Source organism: Cnephaeus nilssonii, assembly GCF_951640355.1.
Source record: "Cnephaeus nilssonii genome assembly, chromosome: 4".
NCBI classification, from domain to species: domain Eukaryota; kingdom Metazoa; phylum Chordata; class Mammalia; order Chiroptera; family Vespertilionidae; genus Cnephaeus; species Cnephaeus nilssonii.
In genome coordinates, this window is record NC_137075.1 from 99,380,913 (window position 1) to 99,399,637 (window position 18,725).

Consider the following 18,725-nt stretch of genomic DNA (forward strand, 5'->3'; position numbering starts at 1 on the left):
CTCGCCGCGGCCCGGAGCGGGCCCGCCCGGTAACTCCGCACCTCTCCCCGAGCCTGGGCCGGCGCGGGCGGGGGCGGGCGCGCAGAGGGCGGGGGCGGCCGGTCGCGCCGGGGGCGGGGCCAGGCGGGCAAGGCCCGGCCTTCGCAGCGGCGCTGAGCGAGACGGCGGCGCTGAGCGAGGCGGCGCGGCGGCGGCGGAGGGATACCGAGCGCCCTATATATCCCGCGAGCGCAGGGTCGCGCTTCGGCATTCGTGCTGGGAGTCTCGCGGCGCGGCGCCGTTACTCGCAGTCGGGCGGCGGCGCAGGCGGCGGCGGCAGCGGCTCAGCACAGCGCTCAGCGCACACCGCGCCTTAGCGGCAGCAGCAGCAGCAGCGGAGGCTCCCGCCGTCTCAGCCCCGCGCTGGTGCCACCTCCCTCGGTCCTTCTGCGCTTCCTCCCTCCGTTTGCACCATGGTAGGTCGGGGATGGCAAATGCCGGCGTAGCAGCTGCCTGCCCATGATTTCTAAACAAATTTTTAGGGTTTATTCTTTTTTTGCTGTTCGTTTGTCTCTTTTTTTTTTTTTTTTTGGGGGGGGTTCCCCCTCTCTTTCCCGGGCATTACGCAGCAGTTGCGGCTAAAACGGATACCTTTCGGATTTGCATGTCAGTTTCTTCGGCCAGGGATCCTCGTTTAAATTTTGGTCCTCCAGGGGCTCTGACTACCGCTGCGCGGGGCTTCCGCATCCCCTCCCCACCCCCAGCCCCGCACCACTGCATCCAGCGCGCCGCACCCGGGCTGCCCGCAGCGCCGCGCCTCGGCCGGGGCCCCGGGGGGGTGGGGGAGCCGGGCGGGGCCGGGCACTAGTCCCCTCCACCCTGCCGCCTTTCCCCAGGCTCGGAGGCGGCGGGTCCGGCGGGCCCGGGAGAATGAATGGGCCGGGGCGAGCGGGTGGCGCACATTGCTCCGGCCCGGGCGTGGGGGGCGCCGTCAGTGTAGCCCCCGCCCTCCCACCAGCCTACCCCGCTGGGCACCATCTCTCAGCCGCTGTTCCCTCCTACCTCCCGGGGGGCGCGGCGCGGGCGTGGGCTGGGAAGGAAGGAACCGGGGAAGGGTGGGGTGGGGGCAGGAAGGCGGGAGGGGGGGCGGAGGGCGGAAGCGGCGGGCCGGCCGCCCTGCGCCCGGGCGGGGCCCTGCGGTGTGGCCGGCACTCGCCTCTCCGTTTCGCACCCCAGCAGACCCCCCCCCCCGCACCCCACACCCCCGGGCGGCAGTAAAGGCGTGCGGGAGCCTCGGTACACCCGGAGGCCCCTTCCCGCGGGAGGCGCTGGGTTAGCGCTAATTGGGGCGGTGGAGGGGGGGGGGGATGGGGGAGGAGGGAGCTGGCGCGGGGCTCGGTTTCCATTAGAGACGCAAAGTTTCTGCTCCGGGAGGAGGCGGCGCGGCGGGCTCACCGCCTGGGGGAGCTGAAGCGGGTGGGAGGCGCGGGGCGGGCTTTGCGCTCCCCGCCGTGCAGTCCGGGCTTGGGAGTGGGAGGTCGCCCCGGCTGGTGAGGGGCGGCTCTCCCACTCCCTCGCGGGGGGCCATCCCCTTGCCCTCCCCCTCCTCGTCTGCCCTTGGGGCACGCACCCCTGCCGGGCCCCTCGCGTTGCGTTTCCCCGCTCGGCGCCACTTCCCAGTCCGCAGGGAGATGCCCTCGACATTTCCGCTTTCTCTGCAGCTTCTAGCTGGCCAGATGCGCCTGTGCGCCTCGCTGGGTGTGTTCTCACGGCCCCCTTCCTCCCTGCGCCGGGCTGACATCACCCACAGCCTTCTCGGCTTGGCTGGGTAGGGAGACGGCCCTCTGGCAGTTTCGGGGCACCCTTGTCCCTCAGGCCAGTGCCATTGGGCGATGTTTATTTTTTATTTATTTTTTATTTTTTTATTTTTGTCGAGGAAGGCTGATGCTCTCCATAACCCCTCTAACATGACAGTCCTGGCGCGTGGTGGGATTGTGCTCCCGGGTAAGGGTGACAGCTTCTCTTTCGAGGTGTGGCAGCCGTTTCCTGTTGTACAAGACAGACGCTGCTCTGGCGTTACATAAATCACCGTGTCTCCCTCGTTCGATAGAAAGAAAACCTATTAGGCAGTCAACTAGGGTAGAAAGGAAGAAGACTCCATTCGAATACGAAAAAAAAAAGTTTTCAATAATATTGGAACACCGTTCCTATTTGTGAAAGTTTTCCTTTAAGAGTTAGAATAAACTTAACACCGTCAGCTTTCTATTAGGACCTATTTTGTGGCTGGCTTCATTAGGTGCCCTTCATTAAAATAAAAATACATATTAGCTCTCCTTGAGCTCTCGAATGCCCCTGGCTGGAGATGCAGGTTTTATGTTGCCGTGAGAGTTACCTCCGTGCCCACTACCACCTCCAGTGAAATGTTCATTGTGAGCAGCTCTGTTGTCATCTCTAAGGTAGGTAAACGCCCTCCAGCAGAGTCCCTCCTCTCCAGAAAAGAGGGGGTCTAGTCTCATAATGGTGTAGTTTTCGGTGCACTTCGTATTTGCAGTTTTGTAACAGCTCACTTATCGGAGGTTCCATCCCCCGCCCCCCCCCTTCCTGGCTTCTGAGTCAGGATAATTTGACAGAGGGCATTAGCCATTGTGAATGTTGGACTTTTAGCGAATAACTGCCTAATATAAATGATTGAAAGCATTTACTACATGGAAATGAAGTTAGCGGGATAACCCATTGCGGTATATTTATTTCCCCCTCTTAATTGTATCTCATAAAATGGACATAAAAGCCCGTTAATCCAACCCAGTGCCATTATGTAACGCCAGTTTGGAGATTTGGAGTGCCCGCAGCAATGCGCAAGGTGCGCTAAAAGCCTGCCCCTGGACAGATCCGAGATCCTGGCTGCGGGGACAGCAACGTCAGGCTAGGTCCCTGCTGGGGCGGAAGCGGGGACCGCGGCGCCCTGGTGCAGTAGGTGGCGCCCTTCTTTCCCAGCGCCTGCTGCTGCTGCTGCAGCCTGTGCTGTGGGACCCTTTGCCGCTAGAGGTGCCATTTTTCAAGTTATGAGCTGACCCTTCCTAGTTATTCCTCACAGCGCACAGCCCAAGGCCCAGAAAGGAAAACCTGAAGGGAGCTGTCACTTCCTTGTCATCCTTTTTTTTTTTTTTTTTTAATAGCATCAAGAGTTTTCTTTATTTTTGTTTTCATTAAATAACCGTGCTAAAGTCTTCAGACGGTTGACATATTTTAAATATTGACAAAAGGTCACAATTAAAAGTGTAATTGGAGCAGCAGTGTTGATCTCAGTGTTGTAGATTGAATTACAACCTTTTCTTTCTCCATGTAGGCTGATCAACTGACTGAAGAACAGATTGCTGGTAAGTCCATGGCTTCAGGGAGTCCCTAGTAGGCCAGAGCTAGGCATCAGTCAGTCTCCTCTCCCCTATAATATGAACAGTTTCCTAAGAATCTATATAAATGAAAACAAGCAGAAATATTTAGGTGAGATGCTACTCCTCGCCAGTATTTTGGAGATAAAGTGAAAGGACGCAGAACTAAGAATATCCATTTGTTACACTCTGGGGTAGCCGACTATGTTTCACGGTGCGAGGTTTTGTATATAATGAGATTGTGCTGAGTTTACTACTCAGACGTGTAGTTTAGAATTTTTATGTCACAGGTCTTTTAGTAATCACCTTTGAAAACCTGTGCTTGCTATTCTAAAATCTATGGGAATGGGTGAAAATGAGTGTTAGGACCATTATAATAATTGGGAAGGGAGTTGTTTTAGTTTAGATTCCAATATTCCCTGGAGGACTTTTTGGGGATGGTTTCTCCTTAGGAAACCAGAAATGCCTTTGGAATATTCTGAGTACCCTGTAGAGAGAACACATTGGCTACCTGGAATGCACATTTTAGTAGCCGACAGGTTGCTAGGAAAACAAGGCGTTCTTATGGCTGTAGAAGTTTTAACAGGAAGGAAGGGGCCTTAAGGGAACACAGACCAATCTCCACTTGTCAGTTTGGATGTGGGGCTCATTTCAGTGCGTTGAAGCTTAGCCTTCTTTAAAAATGTGAGAATATTGTGGTTTTACAGAGCTGGTTAACAGGAGCAGTGTTTGCTCTGTGGTCTGCTGTATAGAGGCCAGTCCTACAGGACTGCTGTAGTCTTTATTTCAGTAGATAAAGCCAGGCAGTTTCGGATCGCTTGCACACCTTGGACCGCTTGCTTTGGCAAGCCCCAGGGTAGTGCGCGTGGTGGCTGGCTTGGGTGAAGACATTCGTTCTAAAAGGTAAACTTTTGTTTTCAGAATTCAAGGAAGCTTTCTCCCTATTTGACAAAGATGGCGATGGGACCATCACAACAAAGGAACTTGGCACCGTCATGAGGTCACTGGGTCAGAACCCAACAGAAGCCGAATTGCAGGATATGATCAATGAAGTGGATGCTGATGGTAAGGGCTTTAGAACTGTGAATGAGCACCAGTGTTCATTCAAGTTCAAACATGTTACGAGATCGTCTCTCAGGTCCCACAGCGAAACAAATGTGCAAAGATCTTTTCTGTGGTTACCTTCTGGCCACTGACAATGTAAATAGGAGATTATGGGCCTGCCTTTTGCCCTGCTCACTGGCTAGAATGTTTCCTGAATCGGATCACTGTATTGTTCTTTTCTACCTGCCGTGACCCACAGCTCGGTCTTTCATCAACTGGCCCATGAGTCTGCATCCAGTTCTGTGGGGAAGTAAAAGACAAATAGCCATAGACCTTTCTAAAAAGCTTGTTGTCTCTAAGAGGAGGAGAAAAATCCCTTAAGTGAAGTGGGTGAAGAGCATTGTTAGACGCTAACAGAATTGGATACCGTGTGAGCTGTAGATGTGTTTATTGAAGAGAATTTTTAAGTCCTTGTGAGGCTTGGAGGTGTGGGGTCATGATGGACTGTAGGGAATAGATCTGCAGAATCTAACAGAAGGAGAGGATGTATAAGGCATGGGGCAGGAAGGAACAAGCAAGAACCCCTGTAGCAGTTGTTCACCAATTGTTCATCGTCTTCTGAATTCTAGAACAGTGGGCAATAGATTTTTTATTGCTTGCTTCCATCAGTAAACGGTTTTTGAGACACGCCCTCCAAAAAACCATATATATATGTATACGTGTACAGTAAATGTACTACACAACATTGTAGAACATAGTACATTTTTAAAAGGTGATCTAAGAAGAATTTGGGTCTGGACTACTTGCTAGATGATTGACTTGATAGTAGTCATTTAAAAATGGGGTTTTGAAAGGTGATAAAGTTGAGTCAGACGTGCCCCATACATTTAGAAGCAGGGGTTTTGGTTAAACTCTTTAACAATGGTTTTAGCCCATTCAAACTACTTCCAAAGACTGTCTTCAGCCTTAATATTGTTTTGGAAAGAGAGGTTGTACATAGTTCTCTCCAGTTTGCTAAGGTGATCTAGTTTCTCCTGTAAACCCTGGGAAACTGAGCTTGGGGGCTGGCAGAGTATATTAGGCTCCCCGAGATTTGTATGGAACAAGGGGCGGGGGTGTGGTGTGAGGTCCTGGAGACAGAGTCTGGTATTCACAGTGAATAAACATGATGATGCCTAAGGACACGCATCTCTGCTTGGCTGTGAGCACGCTAAATACTTAATATTGACTTACATGAATATCAATAATGCTTTCCATTTTTGGAGGCCAAAAGAACTTGAAAGGATCTGTTGAATTACTGTTGATTTAAAGGTACTGGTGAAAATGAGTAGCTTGACCTAAAGTTTTTTTCTTTTAGTTTAACTTTATTTCCACTTAATTCAAGTTACATTGTTTTTTGTGTTTTTTTTTTAAATATATTTTATTGATTTTTTTTTTTTACAGAGAGGAAGGGAGAGGGATAGAGAGTTAGAAACATCGATCAGGTGCCTCCTGCACACTCCCTACTGGGTATGTGCCTGCAACCAAGGTACATGCCCTTGACTGGAATCGAACCTGGGACCCTTGAGTCTGCAGGCCGACGCTCTAGCCACTGAGCCAAACCGGTTAGGGCTCAAGTTACATTGTTAATCGAGTGGTTTGTCTCTGGCGTGTTCATCTGACTCTTCGTTTTCAGAGGCGTTATTTGGAATATTGGCCATAGAACAGATTCTTTTGACACAGTTTTCTAATGTTAATGGTCTGAGCTGTGAAAACACTTCTGAGTTTTGCCCTTAATGGGAAATAAAGATACCGAGTGGAGAGAAAGCGATTAGGTGACTTACCATAACGTGCCTGAGAAATGCCCCCGGAGAAGACTTTCTAACGCTTTATGGTCCATGGCATAATCAAGTCAGTCTGTCCCCCTCCTGATCCTTTTCATCCCTGGGGGCCCAAATCCAGGCCTGGACCAGCACCGCTAGCCAAGGCAGAGTTGGATCCCACTGATTGCCCTAACTTGGAGCGGGGGCGGGAGGGGAGTGCGGGAGAGACCATCTGGAATGCTTCCCTTGGGAGTGGAAAGAGTCAGCCGTCAGTGCTGTGTGCTTTTTTTCTCCTGAACCGAACAACCCCCTTCAGTGGTCAAGGTTCTGTATATGCAGTTTCCTTTGCATTCTTAAATGCTGTCCAGGGCATTGATCATTAATTTGAATCATGTGAAATCGCCCTGTGAAGTGTTGCAACAGTTTAGACCTATAAATGGTTCAACCAAATAAAATAATTCACCAGTTTGTCCTAGCAAGCGCTTACCAATTCCATAAAGTGGTTCTAAAATTATTACTGCAGGGGAGCATTGCTGGAGCACTTACTTTACACGAGCTTTTTGTTTTCATTTGAGGCAATGGCACCATTGACTTCCCAGAATTTTTGACTATGATGGCTAGAAAAATGAAAGATACAGACAGCGAAGAAGAAATCCGCGAGGCATTCCGAGTCTTTGACAAGGTAATCCTGCATCTGCATTGCAGATGGTACTTAAGTACTGCTTTTTTTCTCTCCTTGCTAAAAGCTTCAACAATCTGTCCTAGTTAAAAACACTTACCTAACTGCCTGAACCTCTGAAATCTCACTTTCAAATAATCCGACTTATTGCAGTAACCTTATCCAGTAAGGGAAAGCATAATAAGTACCTGAGAAAATTTGAACCAAGTTTCTTGATTGTTACTTTCAATTTCTATTAGTTTCTGAAACCCCCCTGTGTATTCTGCCCTCGCGGACTGCATGTACATGGTGGGTAGAGGAGGGGACTGGAGATCGGAGAATTGTCGACGAGAGCAGAGTCGGCAGTAACTTGAGAGGGCGTGATTAAGTCAAAGACCTGCTTGCCCACACTGACCCACTATCAGCCCCTCTTGCTAACAATTGCTGAATGTTCACAGGATGGCAATGGGTACATCAGTGCGGCAGAGCTACGTCATGTCATGACAAACTTAGGAGAAAAACTAACAGACGAAGAAGTAGATGAAATGATCAGAGAAGCAGATATTGATGGAGATGGACAAGTCAACTATGAAGGTAAAACACTGCGTTTCTTTAGCTTAGTTCTTAAGAGTCTTCCCTTCAGAATCTATAAACAAGTTAACTGTTTTGTGAGACATGCACTAATTTTTTTTTACGCAGAGATGGTGGGTTCATACAGCTGCTTTTGAAGATAACCGAGTTATGACTATTTGTCTTTTCAGAATTCGTACAGATGATGACTGCAAAATGAAGACCTACTTTCAACTTTTCCCCTCCTCTAGAAGAATCAAATTGAATCTTTTACTTACCTCTTGCAAAAAAAAAAAAAAATCATTTACTCATTCTGTTTCTATATAGCAAAACTGAATGTCAAAAGTACCTTCTGTCCACACACACAAAAAATCTGCATGTATTGGTTGGTGGTCCTGTCCCCTAAAGATCAAGCTACACATCCGTTTTACAGTATAAATCCTCGTACTACCTTAACGATAAGGAAGCACTTAGTGGACTCCTTGCAGTTCCATTTGCTAATGATTAATACACTGTTTGGGCTGGCCAGTTTTTCATGCATGCAGCTTGACAATTGAGCACAGTCAGGCATTTGTATTAAAAACGAAAAACGAAAAAACAAATTCAAAGCCTATTTAAATGGGTTCTAGTTCAGTTTGTTAGTAGAAATTGTCATAGTTGGTTTGCTGAAAGCAAACGCATTTCAAATTGGTTTACCTCAGGATGTTGGGTAGAAAAATGGGTGAAGGATAAACTGTCTAGACGTAGCCCCACGAGCAGGATGATGGTCCCTCTTGTCCTTCCATGTGCCCCGCCCCGTGGTGATGGTGAGGCATCCTGGTGGCATGCCCACGTGCGTTGGTTTAGCATGGTCTGCATTGTGCTAGAGCGAAATGGGTGTCAGGCTGTCACCATTCACACAAATTTTTAAAAAAGAAACTTTTACCAAGGGAGCATCTTTGGACTCTCTGTTTTTAAAACCTCCTGAACCGTGACTTGGAGCCAGCAGAGGTAGGCTGTGGCTGTGGACTTCAGCACAACCATCAACATTGCTGTTCAAGAAATTACAATTTAACGTCCATTCCAAGTTGTGTAAATGCTAGTCTTTTTATTTTATTTTTTTTTCCAATAAAAAGACCATTAACTTAAAGTGGTGTTAAATGCTTTGTAAAGCTGAGATCCAAACGGGGACAAGGCAGTTGGAGGGGGAGGCCCAGTGCACCTGTAACTGTCCCCAGCCCGGCATTGGGTTTCCCTCCCCCGCTCCCTCCCGGCATCCCAGCACCAACCTCCGAGCTGAGACCTCGCCTAAAACCAAGCAAATTCCGACTGCTGCATCATGTTTGTGGACATGTAGGTCTATTGTGTTTTCACCCGGGGGGGAGGGGGGAGAGTGACTCATGGTAACTTAATGATTATTCAGACAGTAGAGCTCTTAATGAAGGGAAAAAAACCCACTTTCTCTCAAGCATGTATTTAGGGGTTCGTCTCAGTTGTGCTGCTGATTACCTGTTTTATGTAACTAGAGACCATCTGTGCAAGAGACATGATTTAGTGTGTCTGTAACTCGATCCTCGCTGTGTGTGGTAGAAGCAGTAGTCACTTTTCTAAGCCAGTCTCTTCATGCCTAAAAGACACTACCAGTCGCCTTTTGATTCACGATTATTTTTAAGTTATGATTATCTCTATCCTCCTTTTACCTTTTTGAAAAAGTTGACTCTGCTTCCCCCCCCCCCCCCCCCCCCAAGTAGAACTAATGGTAGCCCTCAGCTTGAAAGTAAACCACCACCCCAGAGGGAATGTTGTGTCTAATTATAAACCTTTAACCAAAACGAAGATGCTGGTACTGGTCTTTGCCGTGGGATTGGTCCGCTTTTAAAAAGCCCCTTTGGAGGCATGTTGCATTTTGCAGAACTCTTTGAAGTGAAGGCTGGATGTGCATTTTTTCAGGGTGTTAACTGGCGGTGTCTTATTAGCCAGGAGGTTGGGGTTCTGAGTGTTGGCGTGGGAGGTTTTCCTTTGCCAGGGAACAGTGGCAGGCTGCGCGCGAGGCAGCGAGGAGCTCTTGGCAGCCACCCGGGTGCATTTCGGGGCTGATTTATACAGACCCTTGGCTTCTCCCTCTCCTACTCCCTGCCCCTCTGGCATTTTGCAGCTTGTTAGATTTCCTGCCAGAGGGGTGGGTCAGAGCCGTGGAGAGGAGCCCGCCCGTCCGTCCGCCCGCCTCTGCGACTGGTCCTGAGACTCCGTGGTTGGTGGAAGAGAGGTTGACATCACGAGCTAGGTGTGGCTTTCATCATTTCCTGCATCTGGAAGGGACACCTAAGAATACCTTGGGGGTTCTGATGAGCTAGGAGGACCGAGGGCTCCTGGTTCGCCTAAGTGACAGACCTGCGTGATTCTCGCAGGGAGTTCCAACAGCCTGACTGTTGGCCCAGTCTCAGGCCTGTGGCCGATGACCTGTTGGTAGTTCCAAAGAGGGTTGGGGGTGACTTGACTTCTTGGAAACTTTGCCTTCTGTCTTTCTAGAAGCTGGGTGGACTCCATTTCAGTGGTCCTACAGTCTTTCCTAAGAGATTGACTTTGGAACTAGATTCCGAAAGGGCCAGGATCCTGTGGGCACAGGAGCTTTCCCCAGGGAATGTGGAGTTGCAGCATGGTGCAGGGATGCAGCGGGTCCACGGTAGCCTTTTTCCTCTGGCGTTTGAGGGGACGGCCAGCCCGGGGGTGAGGTGTTTGCAGTCTGCGTGAGTTTGAGAGTGGCAAGAGCTGGATGTCGTGGCAGTCCTTCCTATAAGTGGGTTAGCACCTTCCTGTAAACTCTCGCCCCTAACTTCTAACTGCTCTTTAAATGTACACACATACATATATATTTATATATATACATATATATATATATAAGGTGACTAGTTTAACTGGCATCCCGCTTGAGCCTGAGACTTGCCGTAAAAATCTGCTGAGTACTTGGCAAACACTTTCCTGGTTTCGTTCTCCATCTGTTTGGGGTAGGTGTTGAGCAAGGCAAATGTAGCTTGATATTTCGGATGGGCTTTTAACGCACTGTTGCCAAGGAAGGCTTTTTTTTCTGATTTTTTGACAAAACGAATTTTTGCACACTTTAATTGGTATCTTTCAGCAACTTAAACACATTGAAAATTAGCTACTGTACATATTTTTATATTCTCTTTATAAATGCATGTCTGACTGTACCCGTAACCACATTGTAATGAGTGGCTGTCCAGTAGGCCTGGCATTGCTGTGGCCCGTCCCGAGTAGCAGCATATGATCAGCCCCTCAGCATCCTGGGAACTTCTTCCTAAACCAAGAATGTAAATTTGGTCCATCTGCTCTTTGTTCATTCGATTATTTTAAACATTGGAACTAATTATTGTATATCTTCAATAATCCTTTTATTGTATATCCTAAACTTACCCTTCTGGCAGTGACTAGATTCCACGAATGTGTCTTACTCTATCCCTTCAGCTAACCATGACTATTTCCTTTTTTTTTAATCCCTTGAAGTTGTCCTGTAGGAGACACGTGGCTGTCTGTATCCCTTGGGGTGAGAAGGTAGTGGCATGGGTGGAGTGTGTGTGCTCTCCAGCTCTATTATAATGTTCATTAAACACGTCTGTAGCCAAGGTGGTGGTAGTTCTTTCGGTACCGAAGCTTCCCTTCACCGTGGCGATTTGCAAAGGAGAAAATGTACTTGAAAGTTTCTGTAAATCTTGAGATAAATTGTTTGGAGATTTTACCACCTCTCTGATGGGGGACCAACTCTATGGAAACTGTAAATAAGTTTTATTTATAAACCTGGCACTGTATTCAATAAACATTTCTGCAGCCTTTCATCTCTAACTGCGAACTGTGTAGGTTTTTAGCTTGTGTGGCTTCCAATCCCTTTGCTCAGTGAGCGAGAGGTACCTGCCTACGGATGTAATCCCCCCTAACCTCTAGGTGAGGGGCCAGAAATAACAGCCGGCTACTGCAGCCTGGCTCCAGTTTTAGGTAGTTTGGGTGTTAGCTGACATTTTCAACACAATCTCTTGGCCCCGTAATGTATCCACGCTTGCTTTATGCAGAAAATGTACACCATAAAAAAGATTGATGTCCCTTTAACCTCCGCGTTCATCCAAGTCTCTTTAGGAATTGTGGGAAGAAATACACGTTAAGAAGAAGATGGGCATTTTAAATTACCTAAGCACCCGCTGCCGTGAGCAGGGTAGCTGAGGAAAAGGGGAGTGGCTACACCTCCATTCAGAGTCTTGGAGTTGAAACCTCCCCCTTCCTCAGTGCCATCCCAGGCCCTGGTTCCCAGACAAGCTTCTCAAGCAGAAAAGGCCACCTTCTGGCTGCCACCTATTTCCAGAAGGATCTCCCAGCTGCCTGGCCCGTGTCCTTTCCCACTCTGCACAGAAGCAGGGAGGGGGCTGAAAAGCAGCGGAATGGTCACAAGTTAAGTAAGCCCTGCTGTGGCCACAGAGCTGGAGACCTCTCCAGAGAGCATTGAGATGGCGCCCCCTGCATGCAGCAGCTGCGACTACCAGGATGTGGACACCGTCATGGGGACAGGCCTTGCCTGCTTTTGGTTCTGTCCCTCCGTAGCCATGGTCTCTTACCTTCTGTGGACCTGTCCCCCCTGCCCCCCACCTCCAACCCCTTGGTAAACAGATGATTACCTCCTACCTGTGGCTTTCTAGGATTCTGACCAACCCGGGTTGGCATCACTTGGTGTTTAAATGGAAACTGCAGCCTAAAGGGTGGGAGGCAAAATAGCGTGGGAGCGCCGTATGCTTTGAGATGACAAACGGGGTTTTTAAAAAGTCTCGGCAGCTCCACGGCGGGGGAGGCGCGCAGGGCAAGCTTGCTGTGGAGGCTGATGGACTATTGGGACACGGGTCAGAGAAGCTGACCACTCGGTGACATCCACCCTCCGCACGGGACGGAAATAGGAAGCTGCCACTCGGCCTGCACGGGATTCGGTTCAAGGGACAACAACACCTGCTTTTTCAGCGGCTTTGGCCCAGGTCTCTTTCCTGACACGTTTCCATGCACACACTTCCGATGTGAGCTGCACTTCTTTGGGCACCGGGGGCTGGGGCGCCCAGTGACTCAGGACGCCTTAGAAGGAAGTAAAACAAACGTTTTTTTATAGCTTGGTGCATCTCCTCTCCCGCTGCCCCCAGCCCTCTGCCAGCGGGTGGGAGGAGCTAGCTCACGCTCCTCACCCACCCCAGGCTGATGAGGAGTCTGCTGGCTCTCCTCTCCCATCTCATGGCTGACACTCCCTGGACTTGGGATAAAAAAAAAAGAGAAAAAGGTGGCAGTGTCCCTCATAAGACTTAGTTATGTTCTGCCTGTGTGTCAGCAACCTTTGGAGAGAGTGTGCTATTTACACAGAGAGTATTTCAAATGTCACACTTAAGATTTTTATTTTCACTTTTACAAAAAGGAAAGGGAAAACCCAAGTCTTCTCTAGTCAGATCATTTCTTAAATAGTTCAATGCAACATAATCTTTTTATTCCGGCTGCTTATAAGCATGTACAGTTTGCTTTTAAACTAATTTTCTTACCCTTTTTGAGTCTTAATATACCTTTCAAATTGTGATCAGTTTTTAGAAAACAAAAGTTGAATCCCACCGCCTACCCCCTACTCACAGACTGGTACCAGAGTCAAGATTTGAGATAATGGATTATTAAAAAAAGAAAAGAAAAGGATAATTATAAAATGATAATATTTCAGTTAGAAAAAGACTGGGCCATACACTGTAGGTCAAACTCCCAGTGCAAATATTCACATCTGTTGATTCTCAAACTTTGGGGAATATTTTCCATGACAAGAAGCTTGTTACCACAACAGGCAGCCCAGTCCCATCTTTACAAAAGTGTTTTTTGTGTTTTTTTTTTCTGATTCTAAAAGAGAAGCTGTTTATTATAAAATTTGTGACTCCAAATAACCCCATTACCCTACAAAACTAGCTAACTCTTTGTATTTCTTTCCAGAATTTTTTCTCACCATATGGATGCAGAGATATAGTTGACAAAATTGGGTTCTATATGTGTGGAAAAATTAAGCATACTATTCCTTATTATATACAATTACATATTGTATATATACATAAGTATTTCAGTTTTTATTCCTTATACTTATTTTCTTGATACAATTCATGTACTATAAAATTCACCCTTTAAAAGTAGAAAATTCATGGTTTTGATATATTCATAAGGTTGTATAACCATTGACACCATCTAATGCCAGAAATTCTCATCATCCATAAAGAAACCATGTGTGGGTTAGCAGTCACTCCCCACCCTCTCCTTCCTCCGCCCCGACAACCACTAATCTATTTTATATCTATGGGTTTGCTTATTCTGGACATACTAGTATATAAATAGAATCGTGTTTTCATAATTTTTCTCTCTTCTTTTAAAAACTTATGTTGAACATCCCCATAAACTTAAATTCTTGGAGATTATTTTTAGGAGCTGTATGTCAATATGGCATGATTTAGTTAATCCTTTAGTTAATAAAGGCCATTTGGCACATTCCATTTGGAGCAGTTCTAAGTGTGAAAACATTCTTAATAGGTTGACACCTGCTTCCTTGTGGCCTGCACCCACTGATTCTCCTCCGACTGTGATCCTCCTGCCTCCCCCTCATAAGGACCCACCTAGGTCTTCCTGGGCCCATCAGGATAATCCAGGTGACTCTTTTTACCTCCAGATCTTTAACGTCATCACCTTTACAAAGCCTCTTTTTACCACCTAAGGCAGTGGTCGGCAAACTCATTAGTCAACAGAGCCAAATATCAACAGTACAACGATTGAAATTTCTTCTGAGAGCCAAATTTTTTAAACTTCAACTTCTTCTAACGCCACTTCTTCAAAATAGACTCGCCCAGGCCGTGGTATTTTGTGGAAGAGCCACACTCAAGGGGCCAAAGAGCCTCATGTGGCTCGCGAGTTTGCTGACCACGGGTCCAGGGGAGAGTCCAGCCTCATTAACATGCTCTCCAAGGCCCTCCATGAGCTGCTCTGCCCACCTCTGTAGCGGCTTTCCCAGACATTTTATGCCCTGGCTAATCCAACTTGCTCATGAGGCCCCTCACTGACTGACTGCCCCCCCCCGCCCCCCATCCCCCCGACACACACTGAATGGGGTGAGAATAAAGACTGTCTTACTCATGTCTGAATCCTGAACCCACAGGGGCTGGTATGTAGATATGATACTCAAAAAATGTGTTAGGGATCAGCTTCCATATGGCGGGAGGTCGCTAGTGGATTGCCACTGGGCTCTGCCCTGGTCTACATTCCTACTTGGCCCGATGAAGACATAACACCCTGCGTGACAGAATCAGCATATGGGAAGTTCAGGCTGGCAGGACGGGCGCCCGGGAATTTAAGAGGCATTTAGGTAACATCTTGTGCTGAGGTTCCGGAATCACACCTGCGCATGGGGGAGACAGCATTTAGGGCGGCAAATGCAGGAGCCCTGTGAAGGTTTTGGAGATTCAGTGAGTGACTCAAGGCTAGGGAAGGGTCCGTGTTGAGTCCAGAGTTTGAAACTCCATTCCTGACGCTCTTTCTACATTCCAGCATCGCCTCCCCAGCGGCCGCTCTTTCTCTTGGATTTTGTTGTCTTTGATGAGTAGAGTGTGTCTTGTATTTCATGCCACCCTTCTTGGTGCAGACTATTCCTTCTAGCCACAATGCTTGTCCCTCAACTCTGGGATGGCCGGCTCCTCCTTAGCCCTTGGTTCTCAACTTAGATGTTTCCTCCTTGAGAGGCCTTCCCTGACCACCCCTCAACAAGACGCCCACCCATGCTTCACATCAGCATAACTCCCATGATCACTCCATTGTTTACTGTCCGTCTCCTGTGTAAGACAAAGCTCCTCAGGACAGGGACCAGGTTGGTCTGGTCCACCAATGTGTCCCCAGCCTCCAGCTCCACGGCAGCATGTATCAGTGCTTTGGTCCATGTTCTGGCTGAATAATATTCCATTGTACGGATAGGCCACAATTCATCCCTCAGTTGATGGGCATTTGGGTGACTCCCTAGTTGTGGTCAGTGATGCATGTATCTTAGCTGGTCCCAGTGTGTGTGATGCCCATCTCACCAGTGAGAAGACACAGCTGTGCCGCGGAGTCCCTTGCCCCCTTCAGGCTATCCTGAGGGGTAGTGCTGAGCCCAGCAGTTGGCCTCAGGATACTCGTATTTGAGTCCTAGCCCTGCCACATGGGTTCCCCGGATCTCACCTGCCTAATGGAGCCCGCGATCCTTGTGCTGTCTGGGAGTCTCCTGTGGATGCAAGAAAGAAGCCTTGTGAGCTGAGAAGCTTAGCAGATAGAAGGCTGATGCTGCTGGTTCCCAGACCCACGTGGAGTAGTAAGACTCTGGGACCCTGGGACCCAGACGGCTTGGGTCTAAGTCCTGGCTCCTCTATTTGCAGGCCGAGTGATCTAAGCAGGTGGTCAGCTTCTCTGAGCTACTAGTACTTTCCCCGCTTGAGCCAAGCCGGGCTGGAAACTTGGTTTGTGCCCCCCCCCGCCCCCCAAAACTTCAGATTCCTTCCTCTGAAATAAGGAAGGGGGACACCTTTTATCAAACTTTTATGGAAAAGGTGCGGTACGGGCTCTCTGTGAAACCAGCCCGTGTGAGCTGACAGGTACCAACCTTCAGCGCACACGAGCAGGGCGTCCTCAAGATAACGAACACCGAGGGGCAGGGCCCCCTTTCCCTCCACCAACCGCACCAGGAGTCAACCCCTGCGGAGGGGGGCTTGTGGGAGGCCCCGCGGGTCCAGGGCGGGGCTGGGGCAACAGAGAGGGCATTCAGTGTTTGGGGCAGTGACTTAAAAAAGTTATTGTTTTTCGATTGATTTCAGAGAGGAAGGGAGAGGGAAAGAGAGATAGAAACAACAATGATGAGAGAGAATCATTGATCGGCTGCCTCCTCCACGCCCCCTACTGGGGGGTCGAGCCCGAAACCCGGCACCTCCTGGTTCATAGTTCAACCCTCAACCACTGAACTATGCTGGCTGGGTGGGCAGGGGCTTTTTTATGGGCTGGTAAGGACGTTTTAAAATATTTAATTATTAGGGCCATGACGGGATGTATCAGACGTGCATCAGATGAGTGTCAATGTTGAACATTCACTTATCCATAGGCACACACCAGGGCGCAAGCGAGCGCACCTCCCCCGCCCCCCACCACACACACCCTGCCCCCACCCCGGCTCCCTGACCTCCTGCAGTTAGTTTTCCTCGAATGAGGCCAGAGCTGGGCTGACTCAGGCGGCACCCCGCCAGCTTGCTGATCTTCCCTCCTCTGGCCTGAGAAGCTTCAGGGAAAAAATCCACTCATATCCTGAACACTCACCTGCTCTGGGCGGGCCGAGGCCTCCTGGCGGGGGTTCCACCCTGCTCTCCCTCCTGCCAAACATGTTTGCAGGGAGAAAACACACCCCAGGCAGGGTTTCTCCGGCGTCCTTCTTGGCAAGAGGCCTGTGGGATGGGCTCTGGCTGGTTTTCCTAACACGTGGAGCTGGGAAGGCGGGCGGAGTCCATGCTCTCCACTTAGCAGGTGAAGAACCTGGTCCCAAATGAGGGAGGAGGAGCAACCCAAGTCACCTAGGGAGAGGGTGGTAAGGCCAGGGCAGACCATCAATGATTCCCTCTCATCACTGATGTTTCTATCTCTTTCTCCCGCTCTCTTAAAAAAAAAAAAAATTATATCCTATCTAATAAAAGAGTAATATGCAAATTGGCCATCACTCCAACACACAAGATGGCTGCCCCATGTGGTCAAAGATGGCTGCCCCCATGTGGACACAAGATAGCCACCACAAGATGGCCAGCAGGGGAGGGCAGTTAGGGGGGGACCAGGCCTGCAGGGGAGGGCAGTTAGGGGCAATTGGGCTGACAGGAGATCAGTAAGGTGTCGATCAGGCTGGCAGGGGAGTGTTTAGGGGGTGATCAGGCTGGCAGGCAGAAGCAGTTAGGGGCAATCAGGCAGGCAGGCAGGCAGGCGAGCGGTTGGGAGCCAGCAGTCCTGGATTGTGAGAGGGATGCCCGATTAAAGACAGTGCAGGCTGGGCTGAGGGATACCCGCCCCCCCCCCCCCCATGCACGAATTTCGTGTACCGGGCCTCTAGTATATATATATATGACTAGGGCAGAAGCCAGGCCCCCTGATGCGTTGGCACACCTTCTACTCCAGCAGGTCACGGGTGACCGGACCCCCCCACTCAGATTACCTCCAGGGAGGGTCCCCACAGTGTTCTCTTCAAGCTCCGCCCATGGCCATTCTGGAGGCCTGCCTTCCCACAGCTCCCATCCGATGGATAGATGGATGGATGGATGGTACCCATCCTGTGGCCTGGTCTCCCAGGTTCAGGAGTCAGATGGACCCACCTGATTGGCCAGCTGACAAGCGGGCTGGGAAATGGTGAGCAAGAAGGAGGCTCACCCCCAGAATAGGCTCTCCTGAGGAGCCACACTTCTGAGCACTACACCCCAGACTCAACTGAGGGCCCTGGGGCTGAGGTGAGAGAACCAGCTGAGCCCACAGACACAGGGAGGCCTGGCTCCCAGGAGGAAGAGCCCAAGATGGCCATCCTGAAGCCCAGGCAGTAGGGGGAGGGTGTCTGAGCATTCAGACAGGCACCCCAGGAAGGCCCCAGGGCAGCTGGGCAGGCCCCAGGGGAGCAGGGGAGGCGGAGGTAGGCCAATCCTCCCTATGCCCACTCCCCCACCCCCATGCCTCCTGCAGGAGATTGACCTCGGCTTCTAGCATGCACGCAGCCCTCTTGGACCTCGATGGGACCTGAACCTGGGGCAGATGTGGGAAGGGCAGTGGGGTCATAGTGAGGCTTGTTCTGGCTCCTGCCTTCCTACTAATCAGGGGTGGAGTCTCCGGGGGTGGGGGGGGCAGCTTCTTACCACTGGGGCTGCAGCCGGACCCCTCCCACACCAGGATGCTGGGACTTTGATCCAAACCTACATGGGAAGCTACCCAGAGCTATCTTGGCCTCTTTAGAAAATTGGAGAGAACAAAGCGGCAAACTTACCAGTTACCATGGAAACCACCCCAAATTTCAAAGACTAAAAACAACAGTTTAATATCTCAAAAACCCTTTCGTTGTTGTTTTTCCCTCTCTTAAAAACACACACTCACCTACAAATCCTCCTGTACCACATTAGTCTGATGAGATGGGAGACCAGGATGAGAAAGGATTCAGGGTCTGTGCGGAATCCCCAGAATTAGTTTTAGGGTTTTAAATTAAAACACGAATACACATTT

General features: G+C 49.6%; 1 protein-coding gene across 1 annotated transcript; it reads left to right on the top strand.

Moving 5' to 3' along the window:
• Positions 1 to 227: 227 nt before the first annotated feature.
• On the top strand, positions 228 to 11,279 carry CALM1 (calmodulin 1). The gene is made up of 6 exons (XM_079769939.1): positions 228 to 455; positions 3,326 to 3,356; positions 4,290 to 4,433; positions 6,790 to 6,896; positions 7,331 to 7,466; positions 7,634 to 11,279. Exons 1-6 carry the CDS (start codon positions 453 to 455, stop codon positions 7,660 to 7,662), a joined length of 450 nt encoding a protein of 149 aa, XP_079626065.1. The 5' UTR covers positions 228 to 452; the 3' UTR covers positions 7,663 to 11,279.
• The last annotated feature ends 7,446 nt before the right edge of the window (positions 11,280 to 18,725 follow it).

What these genes read in the sequence shown, in the direction of transcription:
- CALM1 (XM_079769939.1), top strand. An exon ending in CAATGAAGTGGATGCTGATG is followed by an intron (nt 4,434 to 6,789) that starts GTAAGGGCTTTA and finishes TTTTCATTTGAG; the next exon opens with GCAATGGCACCATTGACTTC. An exon ending in CATTCCGAGTCTTTGACAAG is followed by an intron (nt 6,897 to 7,330) that starts GTAATCCTGCAT and finishes GAATGTTCACAG; the next exon opens with GATGGCAATGGGTACATCAG.